This window comes from Marmota monax, unplaced genomic scaffold (genome assembly GCF_021218885.2).
Source record: "Marmota monax isolate L192 unplaced genomic scaffold, Marmota_monax_Labrador192_F-V1.1 WCK01_AAM20220418_F8-fsc00186, whole genome shotgun sequence".
In the NCBI taxonomy this organism is placed as follows: Eukaryota; Metazoa; Chordata; class Mammalia; order Rodentia; family Sciuridae; genus Marmota; species Marmota monax.
The window spans coordinates 2,229,413-2,246,403 of record NW_026694725.1 but is presented as its reverse complement, the minus strand read 5'-3'; the positions used below and the strand labels follow the sequence as shown (position 1 = coordinate 2,246,403).

Sequence of the window (16,991 nt, the reverse complement as noted above, 5' to 3'; positions counted from 1 at the left end):
ATAGTAACTAAGATTTACAGATTTCTCAGAAATTTAGGAATGACAGACCTGGAAGAGAGACTGCTTTGGGGAGTGACAGGCCTGAAAAAGTATGTGAAGCTTTAAATTAAAACTATACTTCCTTAAGCTGGGCGCAGTAGAGCATACCTGTCATCCCAGTGACTCGGGAGGCTGAGGCAGGAGGATCACGAGTTCAAAGCCAGCCTCAGCAATGATGAGGCGCTAAGCAACTCATTGAGACCCTGTCTCTAAAATAAAATACAAAAAAGGGCTGAGGATGTGGACGGGGGTTGTGGCTCAGCTGTAGAGTGCTCGTCTGGCACATGTGAAGCGCTGGGTTCGATCCTCAGCACCACATAAAAACAAATAAAATAAAGGCATTGTGTCCAACTACAACTGAAATTTTTTTTTTTTTTTTAAGGGCTGGGGTTGTGACCCAGTGGTCAAGTGCCCCTGAGTTCAAACTCTGGAACCAAATATACACACACACACACACACACATACATACACACATACATACACACACTTGTTCTTCCTTTTGTCTCCTTTCTATATGTCTTTTATGTCTTCTGTCCTATTTCAATTTGATTGTTACACTGTATGAAAAGTAGATTCAGAAGCTCTGATATGCACTTGCCCCAGCATTTTTCAGAGAAAGCTGTTCTACCACCCTCTGGCCTTATGTGAATGTGTATAGATATAATTTAGTGAACACATAGAATATTTTAGGCACATTTTGATAACTACTGTATATGCATTTTACCTCCTTTAGTCCCTAAAACAACTCATTGAGGAAACTGATGCTCAAGATGAAACAGCTATTGTCAATAACTATTGGTTAATCAACCAAAAAATAAAGTATGTGGGATAATACCTTATGGAAGATCCAAAGATGTATGTATGTATGTGCATATGAATGTTGGAGGCCATTAGGAAAAGGGTTACAAACATATGAATTTTTTAATTTTAATTTTTTAATTTTTTGGTACTAGGGATTGAACCTGGAGGCCCTTTACTGAGCTATATCCCCAGTCCTGTCTATTTTTTATTTTGACACAGAGTCTTGCTAATTTGCTGTGGTTGGCCTCAAACTTGAAATCCTCCTATGTCAGCCTCCCATGTTGCTGAGATCTATAGGTGTACACCTCCATGCCCAGCTTAAAAATTTTAATACAAAACAAAAATGTGAGGAATGATTTGTGAAATGAGAATTTTAGGCCTATATGCCAGGTACTTAAGTCATAAGTCCATAATACACTGAGTCATGAGTTTGTTGTGTTCCAAGGTAGCCCTACAGAAGGAGACACTTGAACTTGGGTTTTTTTTTTTTTTTAATTTTTTTTTTTTAATATTTGTTTTTTAGATCTCGGCGGACACAACATCTTTGTATGTGGTGCTGAGGATCGAACCCGGGCCGCACGCATGCCAAGCGAGCGCGCTACCGCTTGAGCCACATCCCCAGCCCTTAATATTTATTTTTTAGTTCTCGGCAGACACAACATCTTTGTTTGTATGTGGTGCTGAGGATCGAACCCGGGCCGCACGCATGCCAGGCGAGCGCGCTACCGCTTGAGCCACATCCCCAGCCCTGAACTTGGTTTTGAAGAATAGCTAGGACCTGGGGCTGGGGTTGTGGCTCAAGTGGTAGAGCGCTCGCCTAACATGTACATGTGAGGCGCTGGGTTTGATCCTCGACACCACATAAAAATAAAATAAAGATATTTTGTCCACCTAAAACTAAAAAATAAATATTAAAAAGAATAGCTAGGACCTTACTTAGTAGAGGGTTCTTAGGGAAATTATTATACCTAAAGGAACTGGTATGAGCTAAGATGGAGACATAAAACATGTAATATGTGTTTGGGCAAAAAAAGGCAAATCAGTTTTAACTGAAGCAGAAAAATGGAAGCTTTAACTAGAAATGTAGTTTAGAAAATAGGAATTCCTAAACTAGGAATTGGGACTTGGTGAGTAGTCTGTTGGGAGCCATTGCCGGATTCTAAGAAGGAGTTGAAAGTTTATTCTAGTGTAGGATTACAGGAGTATGTGGTTGCAGACAGAGGTCAGAGGGTCATTATAAGAGTTTCAGGCTGAGGTACTTGAGGTAGCATTGAAAAAGGGGGATGGGGATAGTGATACTGATAGTGAGAGACCTGGGAAAGGAGGTATCAAAGGATTTGATGATCAGCTACAGGGAACCAAGGAAAGGCAAGATGCAAAGACAGCTTCAAGTATTTGAATGTGGTTGTGTACCTGGAGAATGGTAACACCATTAATTTTAATAATGCTAAAAGAAGACCAATTTAAAGAGAAAGTCATCCTTTAGTTACATAGGATTTGAGCTGGTATGAAATATTATACTAAAAATATCCAGCAAGGGAACAGGAAACATGGAACAGAAATTTGAGTAGTTAGGACTAGCTTGTCTTTGGCATAAAGATTATATTAAGTTACATGAGCATAGGTGGTGTTTCCAAAGTTGCAGAGAGTCCTCCTGGAGGTCAGCTGTATTTAAGAGCCAGAAGAAAGCCTTCAGTGAAACAAAAAGATAAGTGGGTTCAATCTACACAAACTATAGTCAGCCAACCCATGCCAGTCAAAGCAAGCATAGAAAATAAGAGTAAATGCTCAGGAACTTTTATAGCAATTTGACATTACTGCCACAGCCACATGGATGACTTTGTATTTTATAAAAGGTTTGGTCCACAGTGGATGGGAAATTTAAAAACTGGTCTAGATGAGAAGTACTGGGTTACAGGAAAAAGTTAGAAGACCTACTCCTAGGCATGTACCCAAGAGAATGCAAAAGATAGGTTCACTTAAAAACTTATACACAGTCGGGCATGGTGGCACATCCCTGTAATAGCATCCACTCCAGAAGCCAAGGCAGGAGGATAGCAAGTTGTAGGTCAGTCTGGGAGACTTAATGGGACCCTATTTCAAAATTAAAAAAAAAAAAAAAATTAGCTGAAGATGTAGCTCAGTGGTAGAGAACCCCTGGGTTTCAATCCCTAATACCAGGAGGAAAAAAAAAAAGGAAGAAAGAAAAAGTAAAGAATCAGAAGGTTGTATATCTCAAACCAATGAAAAAGAAGTTCTCAAATAAAACAGAGCAATTGAAACTAGGAAGGAAGAAAAGGACTGCATTATAAGAAGAAGAAAAACAAAACAAAACCATCAGTGGCTGCCAAAGTATTACCCACACAATCTTAAAGTTACCTGAATCATTGAGTACATGTTGTTTTAATCTTCCAATTGAAGAAACAGGAAATATGCATAAAGCAGATCTTTGTCCTGGTGGAGAATAGTGGCTCTCTGGAGGAAACACTTGGGCAATAACTTGAGTTATATTCTGGTTTAGCAGCTTCTTTTTTCATGGGCTACCAGTTTTACTTGAAAGAATAACTGACAACCTAGTTATTTGGACTTAACATTTGGCAGACAGTCTCTTGAAATTTTTCATTTCAAGGAAAACAACTGACAATGTTTATAGCCAATGATAAAATTCAAGCTTTCAAGTAAAAATTCGAATTTTAGAAAAATGCGTTCACTACTATCATGAGCTTGACCGTTTCCCAATATGTGGACTTTTCTGCTTAAATCAATGGTGATATGAAGGAATGTGTATTTCTTATACTATAGTCTAATGAAGTATATTAATATTTGAAGATCTGCCTGACTCAGTGAGCCCATATTTTCTAGCTGACCAATGTCTGATGTTATAGAATCATGCTTGGGCTATAGACCCATTCAAAACTCAAGAGAGACGTGGGTTTTTTGTTTTGTTTTGTTTTTAAACCTTTTTATTTAGAGACGAGGGTATTACTCTGTTGCCCTGGGCTGATTTCAAACTGCTTCCTCAGCCTCTGGAGTAGCTAGGACTATAAGTGTGCACCACGTTGCAGGCATCAGTGGATAACAATGTGAAAAGTTCCTTGATATGGTTTCACATTCCACATTACAACTAACGTTTAAGAAACTATTACTTTTTGATTTTCATATAGTATCAAAGGAAAATATCCACTTTTGGTTTTGTGGTGATGTTGTTGTTTTGGGGGTTTTTGTACTGGAGATTGAACCCAGGGCACTATATCACTGAGCCACATCCCCAGCCCTTTTTATTTATTTATTTATCTATCCATCTATCTATCTATTTTTATTTATTTATTTTTGTAGTTGGGGATGGACAGCATCCCTTTATATTATTTATTTTTTGTTTTGTTTTGTTTTTTTATGTGGTGCTAAGGATCAAACCCAGTGCCTCACACAAGCCAGGTAATCGCTCTGCCACTGAGCCACAAACCCAGCCCTATTTTTTATTTTGAAGTAGGTTCTCCCTAAGTAGCATAGGGCCTTGCTAAGTTGCTAAGGCTGGCCTTGAACTTTGCGATTTATAAGTGTGCACCAGAGCATAAAAGTGGTCCTGAGCCCAAAAAGTTTGAAAACTACCACTGTATGCTAGGATGTCACATTAGTCCTTTATAGTGTCTATCAAAGTAGTCTTTTTTATAAAACTGATATCAACATCTGGCTCAGTGAACAACTTCTCCCTCGCACTTGTCAAAACATGCTTATTTTCTTTAACCAAGGTTGAATGGGACTAAGATATATTCCTTCAAAGCCCAGAAATAGATGTGTAGGCTGAAAGAAAAAAGAAATTTACCTGTTAAATAATACATTCCTTTTCGTTCAAGTGAAGCCTTACGACTTTAGGATTATTAAGTAATTTCCCAACTGTTGTACAGAAAATAGTTACCTTCATTTATAATCGATCCTGGTCCCAAATGCAAACAGCACATGGAACTATGTAAACCTCCAGTGACTGGAGAACACAAGTGAATTCATTCCATGTGCTTGACTGCAGCCCCTGGAGAGGACCACATTAAATGTGTCTCAACAGCCTACCTTAAAGAGCATAGCATCTCAAATGTCCTAATGTTTGCTCTTGGGGAGTCCCATTCTAATAGGTGATCCTTAGCTTAGGGCATACTTTAGTTCATCATTCCATCTGTTAATGAGTTTGTAAAGACCCTCAGCAAAGAGGAAAAAAAAAAAAAAGGCCAGGTATGGTGAGGCACACCTATAATCCCAGCTCTTTGGGAGGCTGAGGCGAAGGAACACAAATTTGAGGCCAATCTGGGCAGTTTAGTGAGACCCTGTCTCAAAATAGAATCAAGGGCTGAGATTGTAGCTCCAGTGATAGAGCATCCTATATTCAATCCCCAGTACTCGCGAATGAGAAAGAGTGCCAGCATGTTCTTGAAAACCTCTGGACCAGCTATATAAAACCCATTTGGTACAATTAAAGAAAGGACAGCCACCCTCAAATTCCAAGCTGAGAATTTTATTCTTGGTAAGAGGGGAAAAAAAAATTGCAGCCTTGCATTAGAGTTTTAGGAAGGTGCTGCTTCTTTACCCTGGCTGCACATAGAATCACTTGTGGCACTTTTTTTTTTTTTTTTTGACAATTTACTTGTTATTACCATTTTATTATAAAGGATACAATTCAGAGCAGGGCATGGTGTCATATGCCTGTAGTCCCAGTTACTCCAGAAGTGGTGGCAGAAGGATCACTTGAGCTCATAAGTTCAAAACAACCCTAGTCAACATAGCAAGATCCTATCTCAAAAAATTAAAGTAATAATTTTTTAAAAGGACAGGAATTGGGGCTGGAACTGTGGCTCAGGGGTGGAACGCTTGCCTCACACATATGAGGCACTGGGTTTGATCCTCAGCACCACATAAAAAATAAATGAGTAAGGAAAGATATTTAAAAAAAAAAAAAAAAAGGACAGGAATTTTTTACAACTCAGGAATCATCATATGGAAGAGATGCACAGGGCAACAGGAGGGGGGAAGGGGCACAGAACTTGCTTGTCCTCTCTGGGAAATCTTTCTACCAGCACCTCCATGTCTTCACCAACCTGGAACTTGTGGCACTTTTTAAAAGTACAGGTCCTTTTCCGCTCAAACCTCCTGAGTCAGATTCTGATGAGTAGGTGGGTGAGTGAGGAGGCGCTTTGGTGGCTTTTTTATGATTCTATAGGTGACTATAGCCACTATATAAAGCACTGGTTCCCACAAAAATGCATTAAGACTCAGAAACAGCTTGCAGGACACCACCCTCCCTAAAAACAGCAGGCGCCAGGCGCTCAAGCCTGCTAAGCAGAGTGGCAGCCAAGAGCAAGCAAGCTTTGGTATTTATACACTCAGGGGACCCAGGATATCACAGCAATTCATTTGTGTTCCTTCCTTCTCTTTTGCAGCTTCCTTCCAGGCTTTGCCCTTCTGTTAGGGTCTTAATCTTGGTAACCTGGCCTGCTGCATTTATTGTATCGTCCTCCCAGTTCATCCATCTTATTATCATGTGTTTGCTGGTGTGCCTCTATGGGTCAGAACAAACAGGATCTCTTTTTTTTCCCCCCTATTGGGGATTGAACTCAGGGGTGCCTAATCACTGAACCACATCCCCAGCCCCCAGCCCTTTTTATTTTTGAGACAGTGAGATAGGGGTCTTGCTAAGTTGCTGAGGCTAGCTTTGAACTTGCAGTTCTCCTGCCTCAGCCTCCTGAGTCACTGAGATTACAGATATGCACCACAACACCTGGCCAAACAAGGTCTTTGAGTGGCCAGAACTGATGTTACCAGGCCCATTTATAAGTCTACTGCGGAAAGCACTTAAGGCCCTGGCTCTTGTCTTACATCTCTTTTTTTAATCCAGTTAAACAAAGTTTCTAAGGCCTGCAGTAAATTAGAAACAGGAGAAGGATCAGCACACACCTATAATCCCAGTGGCTTAGGACGCTGAGCCAGGAGGACTGCAGATTCAAAGCCAGCCTCAGCAATTTAGTGAGGCCCTAAGCAATTTCAACCCTATCTCACAATAAAATGTAAAAAGGGTTGGGGATGTGGCTCAGTTGTTAAGCATCCCTGGGTTCAATTCACAGTACCAAAAAAAGAAAGAAAGAAAGGAAAAGGAGGGGCAGAGGAAGTAGCTCAGTGGTAGAAGCACTTGCCTGGCATACAAGGCCCTGGGTTCAATTCCCAGCAACAAAAAAAGGGAACTATTCTTGCAGACTCACTGAAAGTTCAAGAAGTGACTTATTGAACCCACAATAGCAAGGAAAGGGACAGAAAAGCTGTAAGAAATGAATGCATGAACTCAGAATCCAGGATGGTGTAGAATTAGAGTAAACAGATTCCTACAACCTCAAAGGTTAAAAAGCCATGGTGACTCTACTTGGGAATAGAAATGACCCAGATCTACAAGAAAATGTTAAATCATATTCAGCTCAACGGGACAGAGTAACATGATTGCATCTTTTAGTTTTCAAGCATTCCATATAATTAGAGATTTTAGTGGCCGAGTATGATGGTGCATACCTATAATCCCAACTACTCAGGAGGCTGAGGCCAGAGAATCAAAAGTTTGAGGCCAGCAAGGCACAGTGGTACCCACCTATAATTCCAGCAGCTTGGGAAATTGAGACAGGAGGATTGCAAGGCCAAAGCCAACCTCAGCAACTTAGCAAAGCCCTAAGCAACTCAGTGAAACCCTGTCTCTAAATAAAATAGAAAATAGGGCTGGGGATGTGGCTCAGTGGTTGAGTGCCCCAGGGTTCTATCCCTAGTACCAAAAAAAAGGAAAAATTTTTGAGGCTAGTCTGGACAAATTAGGGAGACCTTATCTCAAAATAAAAATAAAAATTAAAAAAGCTGGGGGTGTATTCAGTAGTAGAGTAATGTCTGGGTTCCATCCCTAGTATTGCAAAAAAACAAAAATATATAATACATATAATGTACAAAGTATGTGTTGAATATTGATGTTACTGAAAAGGCTTTTAGTCAATAGCAGGCTGCTAGTAGTTAAGTTTTGAGAAGAGTCAAAAATTATATGCAGGGGATAGGGATGTGGCCTAGTGTCTATCATCCTTAAGGTCCTAGCACTGGAAAGAAAAAAAGGCTTATGCACATTTTCTTCTGGGAGGTGGGGTGTTGAGTCCCCCAATCCCCCCAATGTTCAAGGGCCTACTATATTTGTATGAAGCTATAAACTTGATAAAGGACCTAGCCTATTATGGGAGCAGAAGAGAACACCAGTAAATTCTGGCACCAAGATCAAATGGTAATATACTGTTATGTGGGGGCTGAGGTTATGGCTCAGTGGTAAAGTGCTCACCTAGCATGCACGAGGCACTGGGTTTGATCCTCAGCATCACATAAATGTAAAATAAAGGTATTTTGTCCACCTAAAACTAAAAAATATTTTTAAAATATATACTGTTATGTGAAAAAAATATGTGTACAAGCTCATAAGTTTTAAAAAAGTACAGTGGAAAAAGATTAGGGCTGGGGTTGTGGCTCAGTGGTAGAGTGCTTGCCTCACATGTGTTAAGCACTGGGTTCAATTCTTAGCACTGCATATAAATAAATGAATAAAGTAAAGGTCTGACAACACTAAAAAATATTTTTAAAACAAGACTAAAAGGATATAAGCCAAAATATAACATTATTATCCATTTACTTAACTGTTTACACATAAATGAGCACTTTCTTTCTGTATGACACTTCTAAACACTGCAGAGTTAACCAAACTCAAAACAAACTGTATTGCTGTTGATAAACAAACTGCAGTTTATAATTTAAAAGCAAGAATTGCAGCAATTGTGAACCACAACCAACTCAAGAATACTAATTATGCAGTGACAGGAAAGGTAAGGTGTCCTTCCAGAAAACAGTAGGGAGATTCTGGTTCTTCAAAATGCACTAGAGCAGTAGGAATGTTGGCAAGCATGTCAGCCAGACTTTTTCATAGAACATTGAAGGTGAATCTGCAGTAAAACCACAAGATACACTTTATTTTAGTTTAAGAATCCCAAATGTATCGATGCTTTTTAATTTAGTAAGCAACCTCTGGCCCTGAATAATCAGTACATGGCCCATCAGGAGATGCCCTGTAGTTTGCACGTGGCCCTTGAACTGTACTATGAATCACAGCTTTCAAAGACATTTTTCTAGTATACCTAAGCAGAGTTATAACTTGGTTGGTGCCCAGATTGTAGAATGTGAGGAACATCTGTCTACAGGTGCTATCCCAGATTGTAGCCCAGTATCAATTTATGTTTACCCTCTTGATTTCTAGGGCATAGGTGAGCATTGATTCCTTGTATCTCTTTTTTTTTTTTTTTTAGTGGTTAGGTAGACACATTGCCCTTCGTTTTATTTTTTTTATGTGGTACTGAGAATCAAACCCAGGGCCTTGCACACGCTAGGCGAGCACTCCACCGCTAAGCCACAACCCCAGTCCCCATGCCTGGCCTTTATATCATTCATATCATTGAAAATTGAATAAAGAGCTAGGTGCAGTGGCACACACCTATAATCTCAGCTACTTGGGAGGCTGAAGCAAAAAAATTCCAAGTTTAAGGCCATCTTGGGCAATTTAGTGAGACCCTATCTCAAAATAAAATTTTTAAAGTCTGGGGATTGGGACTGTGCTGGGGTTAATCCCTTCCCCCACCAAACAGCAGGAGTCACCTCCAGGAAAACTGGAGCTGCTACTGGAGGAATCTTTGCCAGTTTCTCATAGCTCTGGAATCCTGCCTGAAAGCCTGAGGTCCTTGGCCCTAAGGGAGAATCCGAAGATGTAGGCACAGAGGCCCTGACCCCTCACATCTAGGATAGTTTACATACTGCCACCAGCCAAGAGAGGCACCAACCCAGCTCCATGGAGCCCTGGATGGAGCTCCTGAGTCCATTTGAGGATATGCCTGGTACAGAGATGAGTCAGTCTGACATGGGGTAGACTGGTGGGGATTCTCAGGTGTCATCAAGTCTCTGCAGTCAGCAAAGTTGCCCTGATAGAGAACTCAAGGGAGTTGAGTCCTCCAAGCAGACCAGAGGCCCCTTCATCCCTGAATGCTGTTTCTGATGAGGGTCCACCTGGCTCTGAACCCCCTAGGAGATGGCCACCTGATCCCCATGATGGGGACACCAAGGAACTGCCCCTGGAGCAGCCTCTACCATGTAGCCCCATAGGCACAGAACAATTGCAGCACATGGACTGAGGGTCAGAGCTTGGCCTCTAGCCATCCCATCAACCTGGCCCTGCAATCTAGTTTGGCTCTCGTGACAAGGACTCAGACCAACACATAGTGGTAGGAGACAGTTTAAAATCAGAGAAGGAACTAACAGCATCAGTCACTGGGGCCATTCTGATATCCCAAAATCGGGAGCTTCTCCCCAGTGCTTCTGCCTCAGCTGAACCACAATCCCAGAGCCTGGGTTCTGGACACTGTGGCCATTTCTTAGGCTAGCACCTATATTCTCATGTCTTCTATGGCAGCCCCGTGCCTCCCAGTTCCCAGGTCTCTGGAGGGGGCCATGGACTCTAAATTACATCCCAAAAAGGAGGCTTCCGCTCTGGGACACCCTTACAGAACCCCAGCCCTTCCCTCAAGTACTGCTCTCTGGAGTAGCAAGCACTCAAGGGGCCAGATTCTGGATTTCAACACTGCAAGTAACAGAACTGGAGAAGTTGATGGCTTCTTTTCCTCTACTCTCCAGCTTTCTGCCCCAACCCTTTACCTGACCCACCTTTGCTTCAGGTATACCAGGATCTGCCATCCCCTTCAGATTTTTACTCTGCTCCTCTGTAGCCTGGTGGCCAAAGTGGCTTCCTCAGGGGCCCCTGCATAGCAGATGCTTTTACCTATTATAGATTCATAGCTGCTTGTGGTGAATTTTGGCCCCCTGCCACCAGCACCATCTCCTGCCCCATCTCTACCCCCTTTCCCTGTTACTTCTGGGCACTATTCTGCAACCTCCCAGCCTGGCTGTGTGGCCTCCACCTGCTAGACCCTTCCCCACTAGCTTGGGGCAAGCAGAGCTGCACCCAGTAGAACTAAAGCCTTTCCAGAATTACTAGAAGCTAAGCAGCAGCCTTGGAGGATCTGGGTTGTCTTGCACTTCCCCACCTGGAAGGTCCTTATCTGGTCTCAATTCCTATCTCAAGGCCATCCCTTCCACCTATAGTGGAGTATTCCACACCCAGCACTTTGACCTTTACCCTCAAGCCTCGGTACTGGATGTCAAAACCTTGGGAACGGACAGGGCCACCTTCCTTAGAAGGGCCTTCCAGAAGAGCAGAAGAGCCTTGGTCCCAAAGGGACAAGGATCCTGAATTGCCTCCACCCTGTTGAGGGAGTTCCCCTTCCCCCCACGCCACCCTCTGGGGCTTGTAAATACATTATAAAATATAAAGGGGACGGGTGGGTGGGGATGGATTGTAGGGCTGGAGCCTCACTCCCCCTCCTCCCCTTCTTCTGGTGCCCTATTCCTGGTGCTATTTGTTTAAAAAGAATATTAAAAGATAAATAAAAATAAAAAGTGCTAGAGCACTTGCTTGTCATGTGCAAAGCTCTGGGTTTGATCCAAGCACACATATACAAAAAAAAAAAAAAAAATTTCAATGAAGAGAAAATTCCCAGCAATAATAATAGGTTATAAATAAAACCTAGTCCTAGGATCCAAATCTGTATTACCTCGATAAAAAAATCAGTATGTTTACTTCTAAATTTTATTTACAAAACAACTTTGGAATCATTAAGGTACTGTTATCCTCCTCTCTGTTGAATCCATATAATATATGTGGGGTTTTGTTTTTGTTCTTGTTTTCTCTGTTCTGGACTGAGCTTCAAGCTGATAAATGGCACCACTCATGAGTAACCTTGTTATCTTTCTCCCCATCTAGGGTACCCCTTGGCTTTGTTTTATCGACATTACCTTTTCTTCAAGGACAGCTACCTCATTCATCTCTTCCATGCCTTTACAGGCCTCTCAATTGCTTATTTTAACTTTGGTAAGTAAACCAAGTTAGCAGTGACCCTGTGATTAGAAGGATGCTGGGAAGGAACAGACTTGAACAAAATTTCCTTGAGAGAATTTGATGGTTTGGGAAGTTTTAATTAATGCTCTGCTTGCAAAAAGAGGGTTATATGGAAAGAGCTCAGCTTAACTTTTCCTTTTTTCCCCTTTTTATGTACATTCCTCTGTCAGGTAAAAACATCTTGAAAAATAATGTGTTGGGGCTGAGGTTGTGGCTCAGTGGAGTAGAATGCTTGCCTAGCATGCTTGAGGCACTGAGTTCAATCCTCAGCACCACATAAATGTAAAATAAAGATATGTGTCCACTTAAAACTAAAAAATAAATATTAAAAAAAGAAAAAGAATGTGTTAAGCAAAGCAATTAAAAATTATACATGTATGAAAATGTCACATGGTATCCCAGAAGCATGTAAAATATTTACATTTTTCTATATCGATTTAAAAAATAAATTCAGAGACAGGTTTGGAACACACCTGTAATTCCAGATACTTGGGAGGCTGAGGCAGGAAGATAGCAAGTTGGAAGCTAGCCTCAGCAATTTAACAAAACCATAAGCAACTTAGTGAGACCCCATCTCAAAATAAAAAAGATAAAAAGGGCTGGCAATATTTCTTAGTGCCAGAGCTCCCCTGGGTTCAATCCCTAGTACCACAAAAAATAAATATATAAATTTAGGGCTAGGAATGTACCTCAGCAGTAGAGCAGTTGCTTAGCATGCACAAGTTCCTGGTTCATTCTCCGGCACTGTGGAAATAAATTTAAATAATAAGTACAAGCATTTTGATGGTAGCTTGCCTGACCCTATCAACAGAGAAGTATCAGTTTCTCTGCTATGGCTATAACTGAGTGACAGATCCAAGCATACCCCCTCAGAATGATCCCTCCATTCAAACATACAGAAATACCATAAACACCTTGATAATCCCAATGTTTACACAACTAATTTTCATCCCCTTCCACCAAAACCACAGATTATTCTTTTTTTTTTTTTTTTTTAGAGAGAGAGAGAATTTTAATTTTAATATTTATTTTTTAGTTATCGGCGGACACAACATCTTTGTTTGTATGTGATGCTGAGGATCGAACCCGGGCCGCACGCATGCCATGCGAGCGCGCTACCGCTTGAGCCACATCCCCAGCCCCAAGATTATTCTTTTAAAAAAAAAAAAATTCAGCCCTGGGGATATAGCTCAGTGGCGGAGCACTTGCCTAGCATATGTGAGGCACTGGGCTTGATCCTGAGCACCACATAAAGATGAAACAAAACAAAGGCATGCTGTCCATCCACAACTACAAAAAATAATAATAATAATATTCCTAATACCACAGTGTTTTCTTTTGATATCTTTTTGTGGTTGAAAATCCTCAGAAGAGTTTAAATATAAAAAACCAAGCTAAAATTCTGTTCTCTGCATCTAGGATACCAGTTCTACCACTCCTTGCTATGTGTTATACTTCAGTTCCTCATCCTTCGACTTATGGGCCGCACCAGGACTGCTGTCCTCACTACCTTTTGCTTGCAAATGGTAAGCATCTTTCTCTTAGCATCTCAGGTCACAACTGAGGCAGAAGGGAGGTAGGAGACTATGGTGTAGAAAAGGCAGTGGATTAAGAGATCTCATTTCCAACCCCTCCTTCCAATACTCAGCAGTCTGACTTTCGGTCATGCTATGACTGGGCCCAGGTGTTTCATATGCAGATCATAATGCTAACTCCTGCCGTGCCTCAAAGAAGGTGCACCAGCTAATCCTTTGCACAAGACTATGGAATTGAATTTCATTGGTTCTCATCAGGATTAGCCTAGCAGTCTATGAGGGAAGTTTTCTAAAGGCAAGGAAGAACACCAATTTAGAATGAGCTAAGGAAGCTAAGCATCTCAATTCTTGTCTCAGTTTAGCCCTTATTTTGCTAATAATCCTTGAGCACATCTCTTCCCATTATAGGCTCAGTGTCTCCATTTGTAAAAAACTCCTTAAAGCTTCTAATGAGGGATTCCAGAATGAGGAGAAAGTAAAGGAAAACATAGTAGTGATGGTAGAATAAATACTTGGTTCTCTCCTAGGCCTACCTTCTTGCTGGATATTATTACACAGCCACAGGCAACTATGACATCAAGTGGACAATGCCACATTGTGTCCTGACTTTGAAGCTGATTGGTAAGTGGTTGAGCATTGCCTTCCTCCTTCCAGCTGGGCCCTACCCCCCTCAGACCAAAACCTTACTGGTACTTTCCCATTACACTCCTGGCTGCACTCAGTCCACAGGCCACATCCTCACATTGTCCTCTCCCTCTACTCTACCCACCCCTTCTCTCTCTGCTCAGGTTTGGCTGTTGACTACTTTGACGGAGGGAGAAATCAGGTAAGTACCAATTCCTCTGCAGAGAGGTTAAGCATTTAACCAGAGGGAAGGAGGAAGGCTATTGTTACCAAAAGACTGGACCCAAATACCAGGGGCAGAGCCTCTCCCTCATTCCCCAGCCTGTGTGATATCCATTTCAGATAGCTCTGAGCAAGAATCAACAACTCTAACTTGCTCAGGATCCAGCTCCTGCACAAAGTCCAGAGATCAGTGCCAACAAGGCATTTGTCAAAGCAGCAACAGCCAACAGTTGCTGAGCTACCCCACACATATTCATTTCCACATGAAGCAACTCTTTTCCATCCCCCAAGGAGAAGGCAAGCTGAAGAACCCCAGATAGTGGGGCATAGGGGTGGGGGACACTCAAACTGGCTCTTGGGGGGAGATTCGAGGCTATCCTGAACCATGCATTCTCTTCTCGGCATAGAATTCCTTGTCCTCTGAGCAACAGAAATATGCCATACGGGGTGTCCCCTCCCTGCTGGAAGTTGCTGGTTTCTCCTACTTCTATGGGGCCTTCTTGGTAGGGCCCCAGTTCTCAATGAACCACTACATGAAGCTGGTGCAGGGGCAGCTGACTGACATACCAGGGAAGATGCCAAACAGGTAACTGCCCCTCCTGGTCAAGACTTCTGTGTAGGTGTCTCACCCAACAGTCACTTCTGAAATGACTTTCCTGAAGGTCAGCCCCAGCTGCATTCTCCAGCCTGTCCTAACACACAGAGCCATGTCACACAGACCTGGACTTTCACACCAGGCACTCTACCTGCCCATTGTCCTAGTGGGCACTTTTCTACCCAGGTTACTTCTAGCCATCCATGCTGAACTTGTAGCACAGACATAAACATTCATTTTTATGCCACAGGATTTTGTCTGAACCAGTCACATTCCTGCCTTTAAAGCCTGTTTTCTCATTTAAAGGGAAAAAAGACAAGAGAATGTTAAATACATAAAAGTATATATGAATATATATCAGAAGAAAATTTAAAAGTCACCAGAATTCCTTCACTGAGAACTTGTCTAACATGAGTTTCAGTATCAGTTCAACCAAAATAGGAAGGAACAAGTTGGAATTTGTTGGTGATTATTATTCTCTACATGAGATTCTCAGTCCCAGTGTACATTGAGAACCCTGGTAAGAACCTGAGCTCAATAGCATCCCTGAAGGGTTAAACACTACAAGACTTACCCACACTGCTCCCCCACTGCCCTTACCATCCTGTGACTTACAGGTTTGTGGGTACCATTCCTCATAACCAACCACTCGGGGGAGATCTCTTTCCCGGAAACAGTACCAACTTTGGAAGCAGAGCTCCTCGTGTCATTTTTACCCTGAAACACTCTTCTGAGTAACTGAGGGTCACAGGGTGAAGGGCTTTGACTGTGCCCTCTGTGACCCAGCTCATTCCTTTCCAGCACCATACCTGCTCTCAAGCGCCTGAGTCTTGGTCTTGTCTACCTGGTCGGCTACACCCTGCTCAGTCCCCACATCACAGAAGACTATCTCCTCACTGAAGACTATGAAGTGAGTGGTTGTTAACACAGCAGCACTGCCACTGCCTCCCAGATAGAAAGTGGACAGGCAAGGACCCCTGTAGATAGCAAAGAAGTAGGTGATGCCATCTACAAAATGCATATTGATTTTGCTCTAGATCTGTGAGAATTGGTGTCAGTACCAGCCGGGCCAGGACATGTTCATCAGCCTTCGCTGAATGACCTTCGTGGGCACATGGCTGTGCCAGGTGCACTTTAGCACCCCTTTCCTCCCCCTAAAGTGGCTCTTAGCTTGCTCTGTTATGTCCAAGTTCCTCCCTGGAGTGCAGCAGCTGCTGATCCTCCAGCCTATTTTCTTCTCTTGACTGACAGACTTGGGCCCTTCTAGGGAATTCAGAAACCAAGGGAGAGGGGAATGCTGGCTTTGTTCCTGCCCAGTTGAAAGGCTTGCAGCAGTTTCATATCCATTCTGGGTAGGTTTCTCCTTAAACTAACATGAAATGTGGATATGTAAGGTCCCTTAGTACTTATTGTTTCAGACAGTACCTTGTGAAGGCAGGCAGCCTGTAGAAGAGTTAGGGACAGAGCTGTTTTCTGGGACTCCTCAGGGAAGATGAGAGATGTTTGCTGGACTCCCCTGCCTATTCCCTCTATCCTGTTATAAAGGCAGTTAGGCCAGACTGTCCAGGCCCATCTGACAGATTTTGACAGGTATGAAGTAACCAGATACAGATTGGAAAAGGAAGAGCACTAAGGGGAACATGCCCATGTACTGTCTCTAACACACGTGTTCTCTTTCCTTAAGAACCACCCTTTCTGGTTCCGCTGCATGTACATGCTGGTCTGGGGCAAGTTTGTGCTTTACAAATACGTCACCTGTTGGCTGGTCACAGTAAGTAGGAAAGATGAAAAAGGGTCATATTTAGACAAGCTGTGGGGGCTGGTAGGGCAGGAGTGGAGAGAATCTTGAGCTGTGCCTCCCCTCAGGAAGGAGTATGCATTTTGACCGGGCTGGGCTTCAATGGCTTTGAAGAAAATGGAAAAGCAAAGTGGGATGCCTGTGCTAACATGAAGGTGTGGCTCTTCGAGACAAATCCCCGCTTCACTGGCACCATCGCCTCTTTCAACATCAACACCAATGCCTGGGTAGCCCGGTAAGCAGTTGGAGAAGAGCCCTAGACCTGAACTCCTTCCTTCTGCTGCTTTCCCGCACTGGAAGGCAGAGATATATGATGCCTCCTCTGTCCAT

At 42.5% G+C, this 16,991-nt stretch overlaps 1 protein-coding gene across 2 annotated transcripts in view; it reads left to right on the top strand.

Annotated features, from left to right (window-relative positions):
* Positions 1-16,991, top strand: part of Lpcat3 (lysophosphatidylcholine acyltransferase 3) — a 51,943-nt gene that overhangs the window by 26,988 nt on the left and 7,964 nt on the right. For both annotated transcript variants that reach the window (XM_046424108.2, XM_046424107.1), the window contains exons 2-9: positions 11,753-11,860; positions 13,307-13,413; positions 13,950-14,043; positions 14,211-14,248; positions 14,676-14,854; positions 15,665-15,773; positions 16,548-16,634; positions 16,730-16,896. In XM_046424108.2, the coding sequence (XP_046280064.1) occupies positions 11,753-11,860; positions 13,307-13,413; positions 13,950-14,043; positions 14,211-14,248; positions 14,676-14,854; positions 15,665-15,773; positions 16,548-16,634; positions 16,730-16,896 (889 nt within the window). The remainder of the gene's footprint in view (positions 1-11,752; positions 11,861-13,306; positions 13,414-13,949; positions 14,044-14,210; positions 14,249-14,675; positions 14,855-15,664; positions 15,774-16,547; positions 16,635-16,729; positions 16,897-16,991) is intronic.